Source organism: Stenella coeruleoalba (assembly GCF_951394435.1).
Source record: "Stenella coeruleoalba genome assembly, chromosome: 15".
In the NCBI taxonomy this organism is placed as follows: Eukaryota; Metazoa; Chordata; class Mammalia; order Artiodactyla; family Delphinidae; genus Stenella; species Stenella coeruleoalba.
The window spans coordinates 48,548,615-48,567,659 of record NC_137161.1 but is presented as its reverse complement, the minus strand read 5'-3'; the positions used below and the strand labels follow the sequence as shown (position 1 = coordinate 48,567,659).

The following is a 19,045-nucleotide window of genomic DNA, read 5'->3' as shown; positions in this document are numbered from 1 at the left end:
CTACCTAAGCATGCTCTTGTCTCAAAAATTCAGGGAAGATTGGGCTAATTGAACATACTTAGGGAAGACGAATAAGTTACTTTCAAAATAGTATCCCTCAAAAGAATTGAGATCCAAATAGCTCAAGAAACATCAAGAAAAAAAAAATATGCCAAATCTGAGAGGGTCTCCCAAAGACTGGGATTATAGCCCAGATAGAGAATTAAACTTTTAAAGGTGAATGAAGGTAGTTTGGGATCTAAGTAGAGAGGAGCAGACCTGGGTATTTGCCAATAATTATGGACAGTGGAGACAGGAACACATCCTCTCTAAAGACTAGGATTTGAAGGAAGACCTAGATTCTAGAACACAGGATAGCCATGTTCAATGCCCAAGATAAGTGACTGGTCCAAATTTTGAATAAAAAGGTGGGGGAGGGAAAAATGAGGAATTATTTTTCAATGGGTATGAAGTTTCTGTTATGCAAATGAATAAGTTCTAGACCTCTGCCATGTAGCAGTCAACAATACGGTATTATACACTGTAAAATATGTTCGGAGGATAGATCTCATGTTAAATGTTCGTACCAAAAAAAAAAAGGAGGAGAAGAACACACAGACACAAAAGAACACAAGGAAATTTTGAAGGTGATGGGTATGTTTAGTACCTTGGTTGTGGTGATGGCATCATGAGTGTACACATATCAAGATGTACACATTAAACGTGTGGAATTTCCTGTATAAGAATTATACCTCAATAAAGCTAAAAACTTTTAAGTTAAAAATTTTTTAAACAAATTTCAAGGTGACTTCTGCCCCAAGCACATTTTTTTAAATAAATTAGTGTTACAATTCTGGTCATTCCAGCTACTGACGGCCCTTTGCCATCCAACAAATGGAAACAGAAACTCATGGAACTTGTCAATTTGCTCTTAAAACCATGGTGCCACTAATACATTAAGTTTACAAACTAAAGCGTTTTGACTCATAAAAGAGCACAGTTCTCTAACATGTCTCAGGGCCCATGGAATGGAGAAATTTCCCAGCTGGACTATGTACCTAACACAGTGTTTCCCAGCCCAGTGTATACTGCGGACCAGGAAACCATCCGGGGTCTTGGTTGCACACCTCAAAAACCAAGGAGGGAGGTTGGGATGAGGAGAGAGGAGCTTCACGGAGCTCAGCATACCTGGGCAACTGACAGGCAGAGAGGAAGGAAGGGATTAGCCATCAGATGGTGGGGGGCCATCTCCCATCACGGACCAAAATAAAAGGCTGACCAACTGAAGACCTAAACGGACAAATTAAAGCATGAAATCAATTTAAGTGAATAGGTAATTGATTTCTGTGGGGAAAGACTCCCAGTGGGAAAATTGGAAGTATTGGACTGAATAGAATTTAAACTTTTCATTGTATCTTGTAGCGCTGAGGACCGCTGTTTGCAATTATCTATTTTTTGTGGGATTGATGTCTGTCCCAACAACCAGGCTGTAATTTACATGTGGGCAGGGATGTCACCATTGTAGTCCCATACTTGGGAAAGTCGCTGGCATATATTAGACTCAATGATATTTGTTGAGTGAATAAATGAGGTTGATATCATGGTCAACGTTCGGGGCTTGGGTTTAACACCCGTAAATGTAAAGGAGACAAGCCTCTGTCAGCCTGAAGCAGGGAGCTGGAGTGAGCGCTGCATAAAGTAAGAAAACTCTAGAGCCTGCCTCACTTGTGACATGAGAACTAGATCCTTCTGGCCATCAATGCAAGGAAGCTTAACGAGAGTCCTGGTTTCCAGGGGAGCCCCACTGACCCACAAGTGTCACTCAGCTTAAAATGGAGACAGTCCTGGGTAGCACAGGACGCAAATTTGCTAACCCTTTGAGGGCCTGGAATAGGATGGGATGAGGGAGCCTGGAAAAGAGGATAACAGGAGGATAGAATCCTCCACGGACGCACGTCTGCTCTGTCACCTCTTCAAGGGCTGGTCCAGAGAGAATGTTAACATAGCCCTCCATGGAGGGACCGTCCACATAAGACGGCTGCATCTCTCGGATCCTCTCGTGCCCGTGCCTCTGGCTTTATGACCTAATGACACACCTTGTGTTTTGCAGAACGCCGAAGCAAGCTACGACTTCAGCAGCAACGACCCCTATCCTTACCCTCGATACACAGATGACTGGTTTAACAGGTAAATGGGGCCTCCTGAGGTGTCTGGGACATCAGGTGTGGGGTTTTATTTCACTCTGTTGTGTTTTTAAGGCTTAAATATCACCAGCAAAATGCTTTCAATGCCTTGCTAAATTATATGGTGATTTTTTTTCCTTCTCTAAATTCTTGATTTTTTTAATATGGCAACACTCCTCTAGAATTATCTCTTGACTATTTTGTTCTGTTGAACTAGGAATTATTTGCCATCTTATTAAAGATAAAAAGAAAATAGGAATAATAAGAAACCTTTCTCAACCCACCACAAGGTGATCGTAAACACATGGGTTTTACTTGATCTGTTGAAACTACTGCAGAGAGCTCTTTTGCCCCAGGGGTCTGTGTCTATATGTTTTTGAAAAATGTTTTTGCTGTAGCCTTATAACAGCTCGTGTAGTCCCTTTTGACAAAACAGTAAGCATAATTGGCAGAGGTTTGAGGTATTTTTTTAACTGAGGTATAATTAGTTTCAGCTGTACCACATAATGATTCCATATTTGTATATACTGCAAAAAGATCACCATTGTAAGTCTAGTTAATATCTGACACCACACATAGTCACATAAAAAAACTTTTTTCCTTGTGATGAGGACTTCTGAGATCAACTCTCTTAGCAACTTTCAAATATGCAGTACAGTATTGTTAACTCTGGGTTTGAAATACTTCTTGGCATCCTATCGTGCAACACTACCCAGTGAATGGTTCATCCAAAAGTGTGGTTTTTCTTCGGCCTGTTTTGCTACAAAACATGTAAACGCAGTCTCTTTCTTCTCCAAGTAAAATTCTTGCCTAAGTTGTTTATCACACGTAAGAAATATCAAGAAATTAAGGCACGTGGCTTGTTCAGTCAAAATTGACTCAGTTCTAAACCTAGTGCTTCCCCATTATTGATGTTTTTGAGTGAAGCTGATGAGAACGTATGAACTTCAATTAATGATATAAAAATATATTGTGTGTACAGCACTTTACTCGTTGCTTCTACTTCTCGTGACAAACTCGAGGTAGATGAAACAAATGCTGTCATCCTTAGTTTAGTGACAAGGAAACAGGCTCAGAAAAGTTGCCTGACCTCCCTGGACAAACAACCAGTAAATATCAAAGCCGACACTTGAACCCAAGCTCGATGAGTGTTTCTAAATCCAAATTGTACCCTTCTTTTATAAGCATCATCTTTATTATAAAAGACAGAAGGCATGATGACCAGAGAGCGGCCAGGGATGGGTCCTCACTGGACCAGGTAGCTTAGACTCTGTTCCTACAGTTAGCAAGTTGACCAGAGACTGAGTGGGGCACACACAGAGCACACAGGGCTTGGTAATTACAGAAAATGCAGAAAAGAATAAAGGGGAAAACACAATTCGAATTTGTAACATTTTTAAAAGATCATCGCTAATATCCAAGAGCACAGTTCACTCTCTATCAACGTCATCTGCAGCTTTAAAATCGTCATGCAGGATTTGGAAGTGTGCGTTTAGGGGGTGAGGGTGTATAAAAAAGGCCAGAGAACTTTTGACTTGAAGTGTCTCTTACTCACCTAGATCCTTGCATACCCTTAGCTGATAAACCATTTTCAGACACAGGGATGTGAAGTCATCAAATAGAAGTCACTAAGCCAGGGGCGAGGCATAATTATTAACAGCAGCCTGGAACCTTGTGCTGAGAAGGACAATGAGGGTGGCCATGGCTTCAGCACCATCGGTCACCAGCTGTCCACACGCTATCAAAAAGGGCAGTAGCAACACGCGTGCCAGCTACTAGCTTTCTCTCTGCAGCTAGTAGGCACTAAATTCATCTTCAATGGATGGACCCAGGCACAAAAATATAACCAACAGAATGGTTCCCCCATCCCATTTTCTGAACCCAAACACAACCCCCCACAAGTAAGTTTCCCTGTGTGATGAGCTGTAAGAATATTCTTTAAACAAAAACAAAAGCAAAAATGGAGATGTCCTCTATCTTAAATAATTTCATTTACAAACTTGTTCTTGAAAGTTCAATTTTAAACTGGCTAAAATCCTCTAGGACTAATGAGCGCTTAGGGCAATAAAATTCTTTTTTTAAAAAAATTTATTTAACTTATTTATTTTTGGCTGCATTGGGTCTTCATTGCTGCGCGTGGGCTTTCTCTAGTTGCGGCGAGCAGGAAATACTCTTCGTTGCGGTACGTGGGCTTCTCATTGCAGTGGCTTCTCTTGTTGCGGAGCACGGGCTCTAGGCGCGAGGGCTCAGTAGTTGTGGCACGAGGGCTTCGTTGCTCCGTGGCTTGTGGGATCTTCCTGCACCAGGGCCCAAACCCGTGTTCCCTGCATTGGCAGGCAGATTCTTAACCACTGTGCCACCAGGGAAGCCCAGGGCACTAAAATTCTTCATTGCCGGAGGTAGAATCCCCAAGTGTCCAACTGCCTGAGACACAGTCATCGTGAGTCAGGCAAGTATGATCCTTGCCTCTTAAGGAACCAATGACTCAAGACACAGTGGCCGCTTTGACCCATAAGTGGGGTTTTTCACAATTATCAAGTCATTTTCAAAGATCCTCATGCATCATGGCTTGACTGGACGGTACCACGGTTCAATTCACGGCCTCTCGAAACAAAACGACTGTTGTAAGTGATTATGAGAGGAAGGCGGGTCAAAGTTCAGGCCACAGTCCTGGGAGGATCTGTGGTCCGAAGAGTCGTGTCTGTCCTGGAGGTGGTCCCTGCTTGGCACAAAGCGAATTTGAAGATAGCACCGTTCCCTTGAGTGTAAGATAAGTTTATTAAAAATTCCCTCTTGGATGAATATTATGCCTAGTATTTCTCTCAGTATAACTAGGGGCTTGTAGAGGAAGGAAAGAGAATAAAGGGGGGTTTAAAGGAAATCTAATTGGCTGTGAGTTAATAATTGTTAAAGCTGGATGATGGTTACACGAGATTTCACTCTACTTTTGTCTATTCTGATATTTTCTATAACAAAAAGTAAATTTTAAAAGCATAGGACGTAAAAAGAGATAACCAGAACTGGGCCTTTAGCTTGGTCCTCATGAAATGATTCATTTTGGTGGTTAAGCTTCTGAGGAGCTTGCAGCGTCCCATGAGGAGGTGACAGCAGCCCGAATCACTACAGTGCTAAGTGTAGCTAGGGCTGAAATCATACAAGGAAAGCGAACACCTATTAATTACTATGTTTAAGGCACTGTTTTAGTGCTTTGCGTGTATTAATTCTCAATCTAACCCTCTGAAATAGGTGTGAACATTATTATCTCTATTTTGTAAACCGAAGCACAGAAAGATTAAGTAATGTGTGCAAGGTCACACAGTTAACAAGTGGTGGAGACAGGATTTGACACCAGTGAGGGGCCGTTACAAGCACGGCCTCATAATAAAGTGCTTTGGAGAGAGAGCGTGGAGAAATGCAAAGTTATCTCTGGCTGGGGAAACTGGGACAGGTTTCCTTGAAGATGTGGCATTTGGTCCGGGATTTGAATGAAGGTACTAGGTAGAGTTGGGAGGGGAGGGGAGTGTATTCTGGGGTGAGGGTACAATTTAGGCAAAGAAGCAGAGGCAGGAGGTACAGATGTGTTCAGGAGGTGTCCTGGATAACTGGTCCTGGAGTTAGAGACTGGTGCAGAAGGCAGCAATCTGAGAAGGCCTCATGGAGGAGGTGAGCATGAAAGGTTTGGACAGGTTGCTAGGAGAAGAGAGGAGAGATCTTGTGACTGGGTCGGAAACTGGGCGTGGGGCCTAGACAAGGACGATTCTCCCATTGCACTCTAGGAATGCCGCTGCCCAGAAGCTCTGAGAGCCTTGAGCACTTGCCCTTGGCTGGAGCAGGGTTTACTGCCCAGGCAGTCTCAGCCTCCAGCCTGCCAGTTTCTTCAGGTGTTCTCTTCTGGCCTTGGGCACCAGTCCCAACTCCCCCATCTTTGCTCAGCAGACTCGGGGCTCTTGGATAAGCTAGTTTCGGCACCGAAACTCCAATGAAGGGCTCCCCGAAGCTGACCAGCAGTGGGCTTGCTGCTGCTCTAGCCACACTACCTGCCACACAGGCCAGTTAGAACGCAGAGGCAATTCCTGCCCAGAAAAGGCCACGCTCTCCATCATTGGCTTCTCACTGCTGTGGAAAGTAGAAAATAAAACACTCTACCAGGGGCGCTCTCAAGAGCAAGCAAGGAGGACGTTCCCCTTGGTTGGGAAACTGAGTTTAATAGCCACGTGTCTCCCCTGGGCTTTCCTCACACTTTAAACCATCATATCTCCTCTCTGTGCTTATAGGTTAACTTGTTTTCCTTCACGTGTACGTTTCTTTAAGAACATACTTAAAACTCCAAGCCAAGGACTCCTCATGAAGGCAAACTTCATACATATGCAGAACAGCTTTTAGGGGACCTGTCTACTAGAATTCCTCGCCCTGTGCCTCATTTGATTTTGTAGGATTATTCCTTTTTCAGCAGAGCAAGTGTATTTTTTCTACTGTGAACCATTTGATAATTGTATGTGGTATCTGTGCTCCGGGTATGTATTAGAAACACAGTTGAGAAATTTGGAAAAGGAGTGTAATTTCCTCCTAGCTTGCAATCAGAGAAATACAGACGACCAAGCAAAATAATAACGGCCACAGTAGCAACAATAACCCAGACTGCAAAAAGATAGAAAATAATACATATTTAATAAGCATCAATAATATGCAGCACAGCTGTAACTGATTTGCTATGAGGTATCAGGATCTAGTGTCACATTTTTTTCTGGCATTCAATAAATATTGATTGGCTGGTTGATGGATGGGTGGCATACTTTCTCAGCCATGCCAAGATGTTGAGTGCCCTTGACATCTGTCCATTTCAGAGCTGCCTGCTTCTCCCAAGGTCTGCAGCTCACACTTTGTCAATAATCTTGCAGCCTTGCTGGGTTTTAGGTCAATGTTTGGTGATGCACTGCAGATCTGTATTCCATTGCTGTGCTGCTGTCCATAACAATCTCTCTTGCATAGCATTTCTTTGACAGGCATACACCACTGAAATGTCATCCCCACCGTCGGCAATATTTACGGAGCATCACAGGGTGCAACATGCTCTATCTATTACGCCCTAAAGAGTAAGAGATTCTGGATTAGATGCGATTCCTGGTCACAAAAAGTTTACTATAAATTCAGGAAGAGAGAAGACATTTATTATTCAAGCAACCAAAATGAAGGGAAATATGGATAAATGGATACCAAGGACCGTCTGTCTCTATGTGGGCACGTTTGATTGATAGCATTAGTTAAACCTTCAAATAAGAACGATTTTCAGTGATTAACTTTTTTTAATTAAAAGTCATATTTCATTCTGAAGAACCCAATAAACAGGCCTAAAAAGAATATGGGGGGGAAATTGCTCTCTCTGGTTGGTTATTAGCACAGTGATGGAAACCAATACTTTACCCTGGGGACACGTAATGGCTTAGAAATAGACAAACATCTTTCCCTTCTGTCTTTACGGACTAATTCTGAAATTGCCTCCTGAATAACAAAATCCAAACTGCCTTCAAAGACCTAATCTAAGTTTTCTTTCATGTGAGCGTTGAGACTACCTCCTAAGCCGATACCAGCTCAAAGGTTGCTCTTTGCAATCAACCCCCTCTCTCTAGCCAATCCAGAGTACAGTGAAATCCAAGAGAGTTTAATTTTGTGAGCTCTTCTGAGCCACTGGAGAAATACCACAAAGTTGTGAGTTTTTTAAAAAATTTCTAGTCCGCTACCTGGATGACACAAGTTTTCATTATTTAAAATTTCCCCTTCAGCTAAAAGAAATAGACGTAACACAGATTTGGGGTTGTGGAGAGAATCATACAGATGGCAAAAGAAATATCTGTATGTTGGTATAATCATTTCTACTTTGGAAACTAATGTTTGCCATATGGGGGGATTTTATGGTCCTCAGGTGGTAATTATTCTTTTCTTAAGAGACAAAAATACAGTAGATTATAATGGACAAAGGTCCATATATTGATCGCTTGGTATGGAGTAAGTGATCCCTGAATCAGTTTCCCCTATCTGTAAAATGGAACTAAAGCTCCACCTTGGAGGTTTGCATGACAGACTAGAGGGACAGAACATGGACAATGGCTCTGGGGATTTTTATGAGCCAGGCCTGGAAGCAGCATACATCCTGTCACACACATAACATCGGCTGAAATTCAGTCACTTGGCCACATGCACGTGTCGGGGAGGCTGGGAAATGGAGCCTAACCGGATCCCAGGAAGAAAAGAAAATGAGCTTGGTTACCAGTTAGTATGTTCTGTCACCACCAAAAATCACGTGGCAAAGACAGTCCATGTTGTAGAAGAAAACCTAAGCCAATGACCCTAACCAGTGAGTGAGCCAAAGAACCAGTGGAAGTTGGTTAAACCACTAAGTTACTTTTTGAATTAGTCAGGATTCTGCAGAGAAAAAGAACAAATCAGATATGTATATAAAAAGAAAGAGATTTGTTTATGGGGTCTGGCAAGTCCAAAATCTGCAGGGTGGGCTGGCAGGCTGGAGACCCAGGAGAGACGAGCTGGAGTCCAAAGGCAGTGCTGGAGGATTTTCTCTTACCCAGAGAAGGCTGGTCTTTTTGTTCTATTCAGACCTTCAACGGATTGGATGAGGCCCACCCACACTATGGAGGACAATCTGCTTTACTCAGAGTCCACCAATTTAAATGTGAACCTCATCCAAAAAACACCTTCACAGGAACACCCAAAATAATGCTTAATCAAATATCTGAGCACACCATGTCCCAGCCAAACTGACACATGAATTTAACCATCACACTTTCTATCTGCACATTTCTGAGCATCAGGAATACATGATATATTTTTTTAAGATTTTATTTTTTTATTTGTTATCTATTTTATACATATTAGTGTATATATGTCAGTCCCAATCTCCCAATTCATCCCACCACCACCACTGCCCGCCCCTTTGCCACTTTCCCCCCTTGGTGTCCATATGTTTGTTCTCTACATCTGTGTCTCTATTTCTGCTTTGCAAACCAGTTCATCTGTACCATTTTTCTAGATTCCAAATATATGCATTAATATACTATATTTGTTTTTCCTTTTCTGACTTACTTCATTCTGTATGACAGTCTCTAGGTCCATCCACGTCTCTGCAAATGACCCAATTTCATTCCTTTTTGTGGCTGAGTAATATTCCATTGTGTATATGTACCACCTCTTCTTTATCCATTAGTCTGTCGATGGGCATTTACGTTGCTTCCATGACCTGGCTATTGTAAATAGTGTTGTCATGAGCATTGTGGTGCATGACTCTTTTTGAATTATGGTTTTCTCTGGGTATATGCCCAGTAGTGGGATTGCTGCGTCATACGGTAGTTCTGTTTATAGATTTTTTAAGGAACCTCCATACTGTTCTCCATAGTGGCTGTATCAATTTACATTCCCACTAACAGTGCAGGAGGGTTCCCTTTTCTCCACACCCTCTCCAGCATTTGTTGTTTGTAGATCTTCTGATGATGCCCATTCTAACCGGTGTGAGGTGATACTTCATTGTAGTTTTGATTTGCATTTCTCTAATAATTAATGATACTGAGCAGATTTTCATGGGCCTCTTGGCCATCTGTATGTCTTCTTTGGAAAAATGTCTATTTAGGCCTTCTGCCCATTTTTTGATTGGGTTGCCTGTTTTTTTAATATTGAGCTGCATGAGCTGTTTATATATTTTAGAGATTAATCCTTTGTCTGTAAATTCCTTTGCAAATATTTTCTCCCATTCTGAGGGTTGTCTTTTCATCTTGTTTATAAAGGTCATGCTTAAGAACAGAGTTCAGAAACAGCAAACCTGTATCTGAATTCTGGTTTTGCCTCTGAACTGAGAAGTGACTTAGTACCCTGATGCTCAACTCCCTCTTCTTTAAAATGGGGATAATGATAGTTGTGAGAATTAAATAAAACAAAGCCTGCGGCACTCTCGGCATGGTGCCCACCCACGGTGGGTGTCAGTAAATGAGAGGTGCTGTATGCATGCTGCCCCGTCCATCTCTCCCTGAATGGAGTCACATAGAAATGCATGCTTTGGCTGGAAAGGGCAAGAAGGGTGGCGAGTCACTCTAGTGAAAGGTCAGCAATGTGGAAGAAGGGGCACAGTCTCTCTGGAGATGTGCCCCCTCCCCGAGTCAGAGCAGGTCCTCAGGATTTTCTCAGCCATCTCAGCAGCCACCACGGCTGTAGGGAAGCCCCAGTGCAGCCATCATCAGGGTCCAGGCTTAAACCCCACCCTGCACAGGTTAACCTGGGATTGTCCCTCCAGCCTTGCTTGTCCAGAGTATCAGTTATCTATTGCCAAGTAATGCCACATAAAAAATCATCCCAGAAGTAGTAGCTTAAAGCAATAAGCACTGATATCGCTCACAAGTCTGTAGGTCAGCTGGACAGTTCTGTTGATCTGGCTCGCCCCTGCATCCAGGGTTGGTTTGCAGGGAGGCTGGGGGCTAGCTGGCTTAGGGTGTCCTCTCTCACATGTCTGGGGGACAGCTGGCTGTCAGCTTGGGTGACGGGCATGAGGGGTTACAGTCTCTCACCATCCAATGGGCCAGCCTGGGCTTGTCCACGTGGCACCAGGGCAGTTGCAGGAGAAAGAGCAGCTGTGGTCCTCTTGAGGGCCAGGCCCATCACATTCTTTTGTCCAAAACAAGTCACCAGGCCAGCCAGACTCAAGGTAGGGGAACTGTGCTTCCCCTCTTCATGAAGCAGCTAGAAAATCACACTGCCAAGAGCACAGGCCCAGGGGAACAGTAGATCGAGGCCGTTCTGGCCACATGATACCCCTGACTCCTGTCACTTGCCCCCGGTGACCTTTGTCAGAAGGAGGCCATTAATTAGTTAAAGCACAAATTTATGGGCTTGGTTCTGTAGAACCAGAGAGTACTCACTAACCCTCGTCAGCGGTTCAGGTCTTCCAGGTCTTCCTCGTCAGGTCTTCCAGGGGCCAGACGATGGGTCCACGCAAGTGTTGGATCCAAAAACCAGTCTTCTTGCCCTTCCTGTGGAGCACTGTTCAGTAATCTATCTTTTAAATTACTTTTGTTCTGAATACGTTGAAGACGTTTGAAAAGATTATAACTTACTCAGATTTTGTTAGATAACATCTTTTTTTGCCAAATCCCACTCTTTTGTGAGCTAATCAGACTTCTCACCTGGACTGTGTTATTCAATCAGCCAATCAATAAACACTTACTGAATTTCAAAAAAAAAAAAAAAAGGGAGGCCAATCAAGCCACCGAGCTTTGTCCCTCCTCCCCACACCCACAGCGATTTCTACTTCTGACAGACTCGTGTTTTACTCTAGAGACAAAGGGGAGCTACTGAATGTTCTTGGGAGAGCAAAGGGGCCAGATGAATATGGACTTGGAAAAGGATTCTCCTGATATTCAGAAGAGCAAGCTCGTTCTCTGAGATGATCAGGAAAACAGGACTGAAGGGAAGGCACTCAAGGCCGTGGCGACGGAGCCGACAGAGGCCCAGGGGTGCGAAGAGGCCTGGTGTCACCAACAATTACAGGGAGCCACTACCCGCTTATAATTAGTGTCGCCTAATTTAGCAATGAAGTGTTTTTTCCCATATGTTCCTCTGGAGGGACCACGACAGTCATCTCCCCACTTAAAGGCCCAAATTAAGGATATGGAAGCATTCAGTGTCTTTAATCTGCTTAAGGAAGTTCGCACGATTTTGTCCTCCAGCCTTTCGTGAGCAGTTTTAGGGCAGAGAAGGTCTGTCACTGGGTGGGAGGGTGATGGGGGGTCCAGTAGCTGACCCTGGGTCTCAGACCTGGCCCAGATCCTCGGATACTCAGCTTTGACATCTGTGAAATGGAGCAGTACCTACTCCCGCGAGGGGTAAAGGGGGTGCGACAAGAAAAGCACTGACTGTGGTCCCTGGTGAGGAACGACTGCCGCGTCCACAGCAGGTGCTGTTGGCCCTCCTCGCTCCTCAGAGCAGGGCCCCCCCTCCACCAGCATAATGTGTGCTTCACAGATGTCGGTCAAAGCATCGACTGTTCCAGGCAAGGCCTCGGAAAGGAGAGCCTGGCAGGGCTGATTATTAAATAAGAAGGAAATTAGTGCTCACTCGAATTAGAGGTGGCACTGCTTTTTAAACTTTTCTTCACATATTTATTTTGGGCTTCCCTGGTGGCGCAGCGGTTGAGAGTCCGCCTGCCGGTGCAGGGGACGCGGGTTCGTGCCCCGGTCCGGGAAGATCCCACATGCCGCGGAGCGGCTGGGCCCGTGAGCCATGGCCGCTGAGCCTGCGCGTCCGGAGCCTGTGCTTCGCAACGGGAGAGGCCACAGCAGTGAGAGGCCCGTATACCGAAAAGAAAAATAAAAAATCAAACAAATATTTGTTCAGCATGAACCAAACAGCAAGGGAGCCAGCCAAATTTAATCAGTGTCCGCACAAGTTCCATTTTTAAATATATATGTGTGTATATATAAAGTATATGCATGTCCTCTTAATATGGCATGTGTTTTATATATTTAAATATCTAATATGTGGATTATATATAATGTGTAAGTATATATGCATATGAATATAGAAGTATATAATTACAAATACATAAGTAGATATAAGTACAACTATATACTTGAATATATACATTTAAAGTCTACATACGAATCAATATAAAATGTGTATGTTTCACTTTATATAGATACATGGGTGTACACTTCCATGCTGTTTTTCAGAATTTTATTTACCATTTTCTTCAGCACTGAGAATAAGATGGGGGCCATGAAGTCCACGTCCATGGTAGCTTCTCCCATCAAGTTGAACCATAACTAAGTCCCTTCTCAAAAATCTCCCATGAGATCTACCAAAAACTTACAGGCAAGAAGACAGGGGTTTACTCAGTCAGCACGTGGGGTCTTCACAGAGCTTCCACCACAGGGCTGACCTCTGCAGTCACGACGAGGTCTCCTCAGACACCACATACAGATTTCATTCTTGTTCCAAAGGGAATTTTGCGTCTGTGAGATGTGTAGCCTTCATGGAGGCAGGATTCCCTTTTGCTCACATATAGAGAGAAAATATGTGCGTATATTTTCAGTCCTCCGATGTGATTTTTTAACGGCGGGTGTGAGATTTGCTTGCCCTGAGAGAATGTGGCAAAGCGTCTACACTGCAGAAATCAGGACTTCTTGGGCTACGCAGCCAATAAGTCCCCTTCCCCACATCCCTTCCTGCACCCGCTGTGTGAATAGTGAGGGGGAAGCCAGCCCTCACCACCGTCCCTCTGCAGGCCAAGCTGACACTTTTGCAGCCGACTTCATATTTAGCTGCTTCATGGGCCATTAGGATGGACTTCCAGGTTGGGGCTGGCCATTTCCAGTGATGTATACATTGGACCGCTCCTCCTCTTGAATGCTGTTTGGGGTTAAAACACGGCATTCTGATTGACTTCAAGCTTATGCGGGGTTCAGTTCCCCGTTGCCGTTTAACAAACGCCCCGAAACCTAGTGGCTTAAAAGAGAACATCTACTAGCTCACAGTCCTGCAACTTGGGTGGGCACCTGTCTCTCTCCATGTGCTGCTGACGGGGTAACCCGTCTGGGTCTGGGGGAGGGAGGCCTCCAGGGGCCTCACCTGAGGTATGTTGGAACAGTGGGGGCTGCCCGGCTGCACTCCCCACGTGGCCTCAGCTGTAGCCCAAGCTCCTCTGTACGGACCCTGGCCCAGAGGATAGAGGGCATCCTCCCGCTGCCTCCCATGGGTCCAAGCCAGCCACCAGGCTGGCCCAGTTCAAGGGGAGAGCTGTTTGGATTCCTTTGGTGTAACAGAAAAGGGAGCAAAAGGGAAAAAGTTAATGAAATTCCAGTGTCTATTGCAGAGAACATTCTAGAACATAAGCCCTGAGAAGGCCTTGCTAGGAATTGTAAGGCCGGCAAACTTCAGAAAGATTATCTAATAGATGCCTGGGATTCTTAATCTGGTCGGTCTCAAAATTTCTGTGGACCCCTCGAAATTGAATGCAGACAGTTGCCAGTGTGGGTTTATTTGGTTCCAGAGCAAGGTGGGGGATTTGTAGCATTCAGTATGTCCTCAAGGAGGCTATAATCCAAAAAGGTAAATAACTTTCATCCCACAACTGGCAGGCAGCATTCATCCCCTGCCTGTGGACAGAACCAGCCTTGAAAATAAACACCAGCCCACAATTCTAGCGTTTCAAAAAAAAAAAAATCAGCTGTTTCGACCAGCACCAACCTGTTTTAGATTGTCTCCTTTTCACAGAAAGCCTATAACTGTTTTCCGCAGTAAGACACTTCCAATTTTAAAGTAAAGATCACCTCTCAAGGTTGAAAATGTTCTGAGAAGACTCTTCACGGTAGAAACAAGCCAAGGTCAGGAAGAGCAGCTGGGAATTGGAAGGGGTCGAAAGGAGAGACACAGATGGAAAATCCAGGGGCCTGGGTGGGCTCCGGGCTAACTGAACCATTGAAAAGAACCATAGATAGAATTTAAGGGATCTTCTCCAAGTCGTTTGACCCTGTATCTGACTTGTCTTTACTGTTCTCTGCAGCCATGGGACCCGATGTGCCGGGGAAGTTTCTGCAGTCGCCAACAACAACATCTGCGGGGTCGGAGTGGCCTACGGCTCCAAGGTCGCAGGTAGGCTGTGGCTGCCAAACAATCCCAGGAGGCATCACACTCGGGTCTCGGGCCTGGCCACTGCGTGGCAAAGATTCCCAGTGGAGCAGGCGAGCGGGGACTGGTACACTTAGCAAGAGTGAAAAACATTTATTTAACTTAACCTATATGGCAAGATCAATAAACTTTAAAAAGTTTTAAGGTGCACAGATCATGAGCACATAGGTCAATGAAGTTTCACAAACTGACCACATCCACGTAACCATCAAGAAACAAAACACAACCAGCACCCCAAAGCCCTCGTGTCCCCTCCCAGTTACTGCCTATCCACACAAGAACAGTCACGACCCTGATTTCTAACAGCAAATGTCAGTTATTCCCAGTTTTTAAACTTTATATAAATGGAATTGTACTGTCTGTACTCTTTGTGTGTCAGTATCCATAACATCTTTTTTTTTATTGGAGTAGAGTTGATTTACAATGTTGTGTTAGTTTCTGGTGTACAGCAAAGTAATTCAGTTATACATTTATGTGTGTGTGTGTGTGTGTGTGTGTGTGTGTGTGTGTGTGTATAGATATTCCTTTTCATATTCTTTTCCATTATGGTTTATCACAGGATATTGAATATAGTTCCCTGTGCTGTATAGTAGGACCTTGTTGTTTATCTATTCTATATATACTAGTTTGCATCTGCTAATCTCAAACTCCCAATCCAACACTCCCTCACCTGCCCTCCCCCTTGGCAACCACAAGTCTGTTCTCTATGTCTGTGAGTCTGTTTCCACTTCTTCGATAAGTTCATTTGTGTCATATTTTAGATTCCACATATAAGTGATATCATATGGTATTTGTCTCTCTTTCTGACTTACTTCACTTAGTATAATACTCTCCAGGTCCATCCATGTTACTGCAAATGGCATTATTTCATTCTTTTCATGGCTGAGTAGTATTCCATTGTATGTATGTACCACATCTTCTTTATCCATTCATCTGTCGATGGACATTTAGGTTGCTTCCATGTCTTGGCTATTGTGAATAGTGCTGCTATGAACGTAGGGGTGCACATGTCTTTTCAAATTCCAGTTTTGTCTGGACATGTGCCCAGGAGTGGGATTTCTGGTTCATACGGCAACTCTATTTTTAGTTTTCTGAGGAACGTCCATACTGTTTCCATGATGGCTGCACCAATTTACATTCCCACCAACAGTTAAGGGAGTTCCCTATCTTTTCGAATTATAATTTTGTCCAAGTAACCATAGCATTTTAATAGGAATCAAATAAGGACGGTAGAATATAAGGAGGTGTGTATAGATTATTGTAAACATACTCAGAACTCTTCCAAATGTTTTTGGTGGGGTTTTTTGTAAGTTTGTTTGTTTGCACAGTGCCTCTCATCTTTAAGGGAAAATATTCTACCTAGAACCTTTTTATTAAGTTCCATGGGAAACATTTAACAAATTCCTCTATATGGGCCTTTAGAAAGAAGGGTGGCTGGTCACCAGAAATTTAGAAACCAACACCTCCCCCCACCAAAAAAAATAGAGAGAGACAGAAAGGGAGAGAGAAAATGAGAGAAAGGGGTTCATAAGCTTCCAACAAGTTGCTGGAGAATGGAGTGGCTCCTGGCTTATTCCAAGTTTTGCATCAAATTTGGTTCTTAATTTATTCAGGCTGAGTCATCCAACCTTGCTTTTTTTTTTTTTTACAACTGTCTTGATATTTTTTTCCTGGTGATTTAATAGAACCATAAACATACTTTGTGCTGACACTTGCATTTCCAGGAACCTAAATAAAGCAAGAGCAACCTATACAAACCCACCATTAACCTCTTTCAACACTGTCTGCTAAGAGGTTTGCCTGAGCTGGGTGCTGAATTCCTCAAACGAATACATCCAGAGGGTTCTGAAATGTAACTGGGGCGGCTTTGCCCCTTGGCTTTCATCTCTCTGTATTCTGTGTGCCTCCAAAATGCTGGCATCAGAATGTCAGAAGGCATTATGAGCTCAGGGGAAAGAATATCACCTGGTTAATATTTTACAAACCAGGCTCACACTCCAGGTGCTATCTGAGTGGGGGGGTTCCCTGTTCGCAGGGCAGAGTAGAGGCAACTGAAAATGTCAAACGTGGATTTCTCATTCACAATGACGGTCTTCAAAAGAGTTTTGAAGTTTCTGCATGCCCAAAGTAACTGGATTTTTGAACAAGGGATCCTCAGAACAAGTGCCTGCAACAATGAAGAGTTGGGATTAGCTCATGGCAATTGGAGGTCCGCTGGGGTCTTTTTCTCCATCTGCTTCTTTTTCTCTCTTGTAATTTGCACTCTGAAAACATCTAAGCTGCTTATCAAATGTACCTGATTCTCCTGCTCTCTTTGAATTCCCTAAAAGCAAACCTGAAGCAAGGATCTGGGTGCAAGGAGTTTCTTTGGAAGGTGACCCTGGGAAGCCAGTGAGGGAAAGAGAGGGAAAGATGGTGGGAAGAGAGACCAACAGAGGATGTGTAGATGAGCTGGGGCTCCCTAACTGGAGCTCTGGGGGGCTCTTGCCCCCCGAGGGGAGGAGGCTGGGAGTTTATCCACCAACTCCCATCCCTCATCGGTGGGTGGGGTCGGGTGGGGGTCGGGACCTCAGCCTCGAGCACCTGGGCTGTCCCGCCTGCAGCTCCACCCGCAAGGCAGAGGACACGCCCCAGGCAAGCCCCTCGTTCGGATGGGCAGATCCAGGCAGAGTGACAGCCTCTGACTCGCCCCTGATGCCAAAGGCGAGCGGATGCAGCCCGGTACCTCAAAGACACGACCCGACCCGTGTCCGTGAACCCCGATAGCTCACAGGTCTCAAGGCAAGGCTCTGAGGATCCAGGAGCCCAGCCCAGAGCCGGGGGTGAGGCAGGCCCAGCCCCACAGAGGCTCTGAGCAAAGGGGCCGCCTTCTTGCGCTCCTTTAACCCCAGCTTGGTTCCTCTGTAGCCACTCTTACGGGTCCTAAGCGCTCAGGGGCAGGAAGGTCCAGTCCCCACCCTGTGCCCGGCAGGACATCCAGTGACTCAGGGCTCCCCCGGGGGAGCGAAAGGAATTCTTCCTGAGAAAGCCCTGGAGAGGCACTCAGGAATCGCAACAGAAGCAGAATTCTACCTTACAGATTTGGGGGGAACATTTTGTTCATTCTGGCTGGTAATTTCAAAAGTTGGCTGATTTTCCTCATTCTACTAATAAATGGGCTATACTCTCCGGAGAATCTTTCCTTTCCCGAGCTTTCTGAGCTGGGGAGGTCTGGAGCGCCATCTGGTGGCCGACCCATATCACTGCTCGTCTCAAGGTGTTCAGTCACAGGGTAGGGAGGCGATGTCCCAACTGCCCCCTGGATCCCGGGTCTCTTGTCTTCAAAAAAAGGCTAAAGTTAAGGTGCTGCAGAATCTCAGTCCAGAAAAAGAAAGGAAAGTGGAGACGATATGATAAAATGAGTCCTCTGAAGGGAAAAAGGAAAAAAATCATTGAGCATCTCTTCATCGGCCCGTGAGCCTTTTGGGTTTCTCTTCTACTCATACACTTTCTCATTTCTCCATGGAGGTTCCTGTCTTTATCCTGTTAATTTGCACATGTTCTTGGTATGTCCCACATATTAGCCCCTGATCAGTTTTAATCAGCGCAAGGATCTTCTCCCAAACTTTCACATGAGGCCATTAGTCCAAATGGATTCCACCTCTGTATGTCATGCCAGCTGGGGATCAAGTTTTATTTTTCTCCAAATAGTGAGCAAACATCCCCAATACCATCTATTTAATAATCCATCCCGTCCCTTTGATTTGTGGTACCACCTTCATTGTATATTAAGTTCCCATACACATGTGGTTAGTCTCTGTGTAAATATAATTTAGAGGAAACTTCCTAGCAACTGTGAGTCAGGAAGTGTAGCCACACTCCTTCCTCTACTGGGCCTTTGTATGTGCTCTCCCTCTGCCCAGAACACCTGCCCCCTACGGCCCACCTGGCCACAACCTCTTCATCCTGCAGCAAGCGGGTCCCCATGGCATCCTCCAACATCATTGCCCAGGCCAGTCCCCACCCACAGATAAAGATGCTGAATCTTCTCTTCCCAGCACTAATACTGTCAGTTATCACAAATTCTTGTGCCTGGTTCTTTGATCAGTATCATTCTCCGCAGGCAGACAACAGTGTCCACAGAGACAGGAGCCATGTCTGTTTTCTCTCACCTTCGCACCCACAGCAGGGTCTGGCACACAGAGGATGCTCAAACTCTATTT

General features: G+C 44.7%; 1 protein-coding gene across 2 annotated transcripts in view; it reads left to right on the top strand.

Moving 5' to 3' along the window:
• PCSK2 (proprotein convertase subtilisin/kexin type 2) overlaps nucleotides 1–19,045 on the top strand; it is a gene marked incomplete at its 3' end in the record, with an annotated part of 213,934 nt that overhangs the window by 160,331 nt on the left and 34,558 nt on the right. For both annotated transcript variants that reach the window (XM_079946190.1, XM_079946189.1), the window contains 2 exons: nucleotides 2,090–2,166; nucleotides 14,719–14,807. In XM_079946190.1, coding sequence (XP_079802316.1) covers nucleotides 2,090–2,166; nucleotides 14,719–14,807 — 166 coding nt within the window. The remainder of the gene's footprint in view (nucleotides 1–2,089; nucleotides 2,167–14,718; nucleotides 14,808–19,045) is intronic.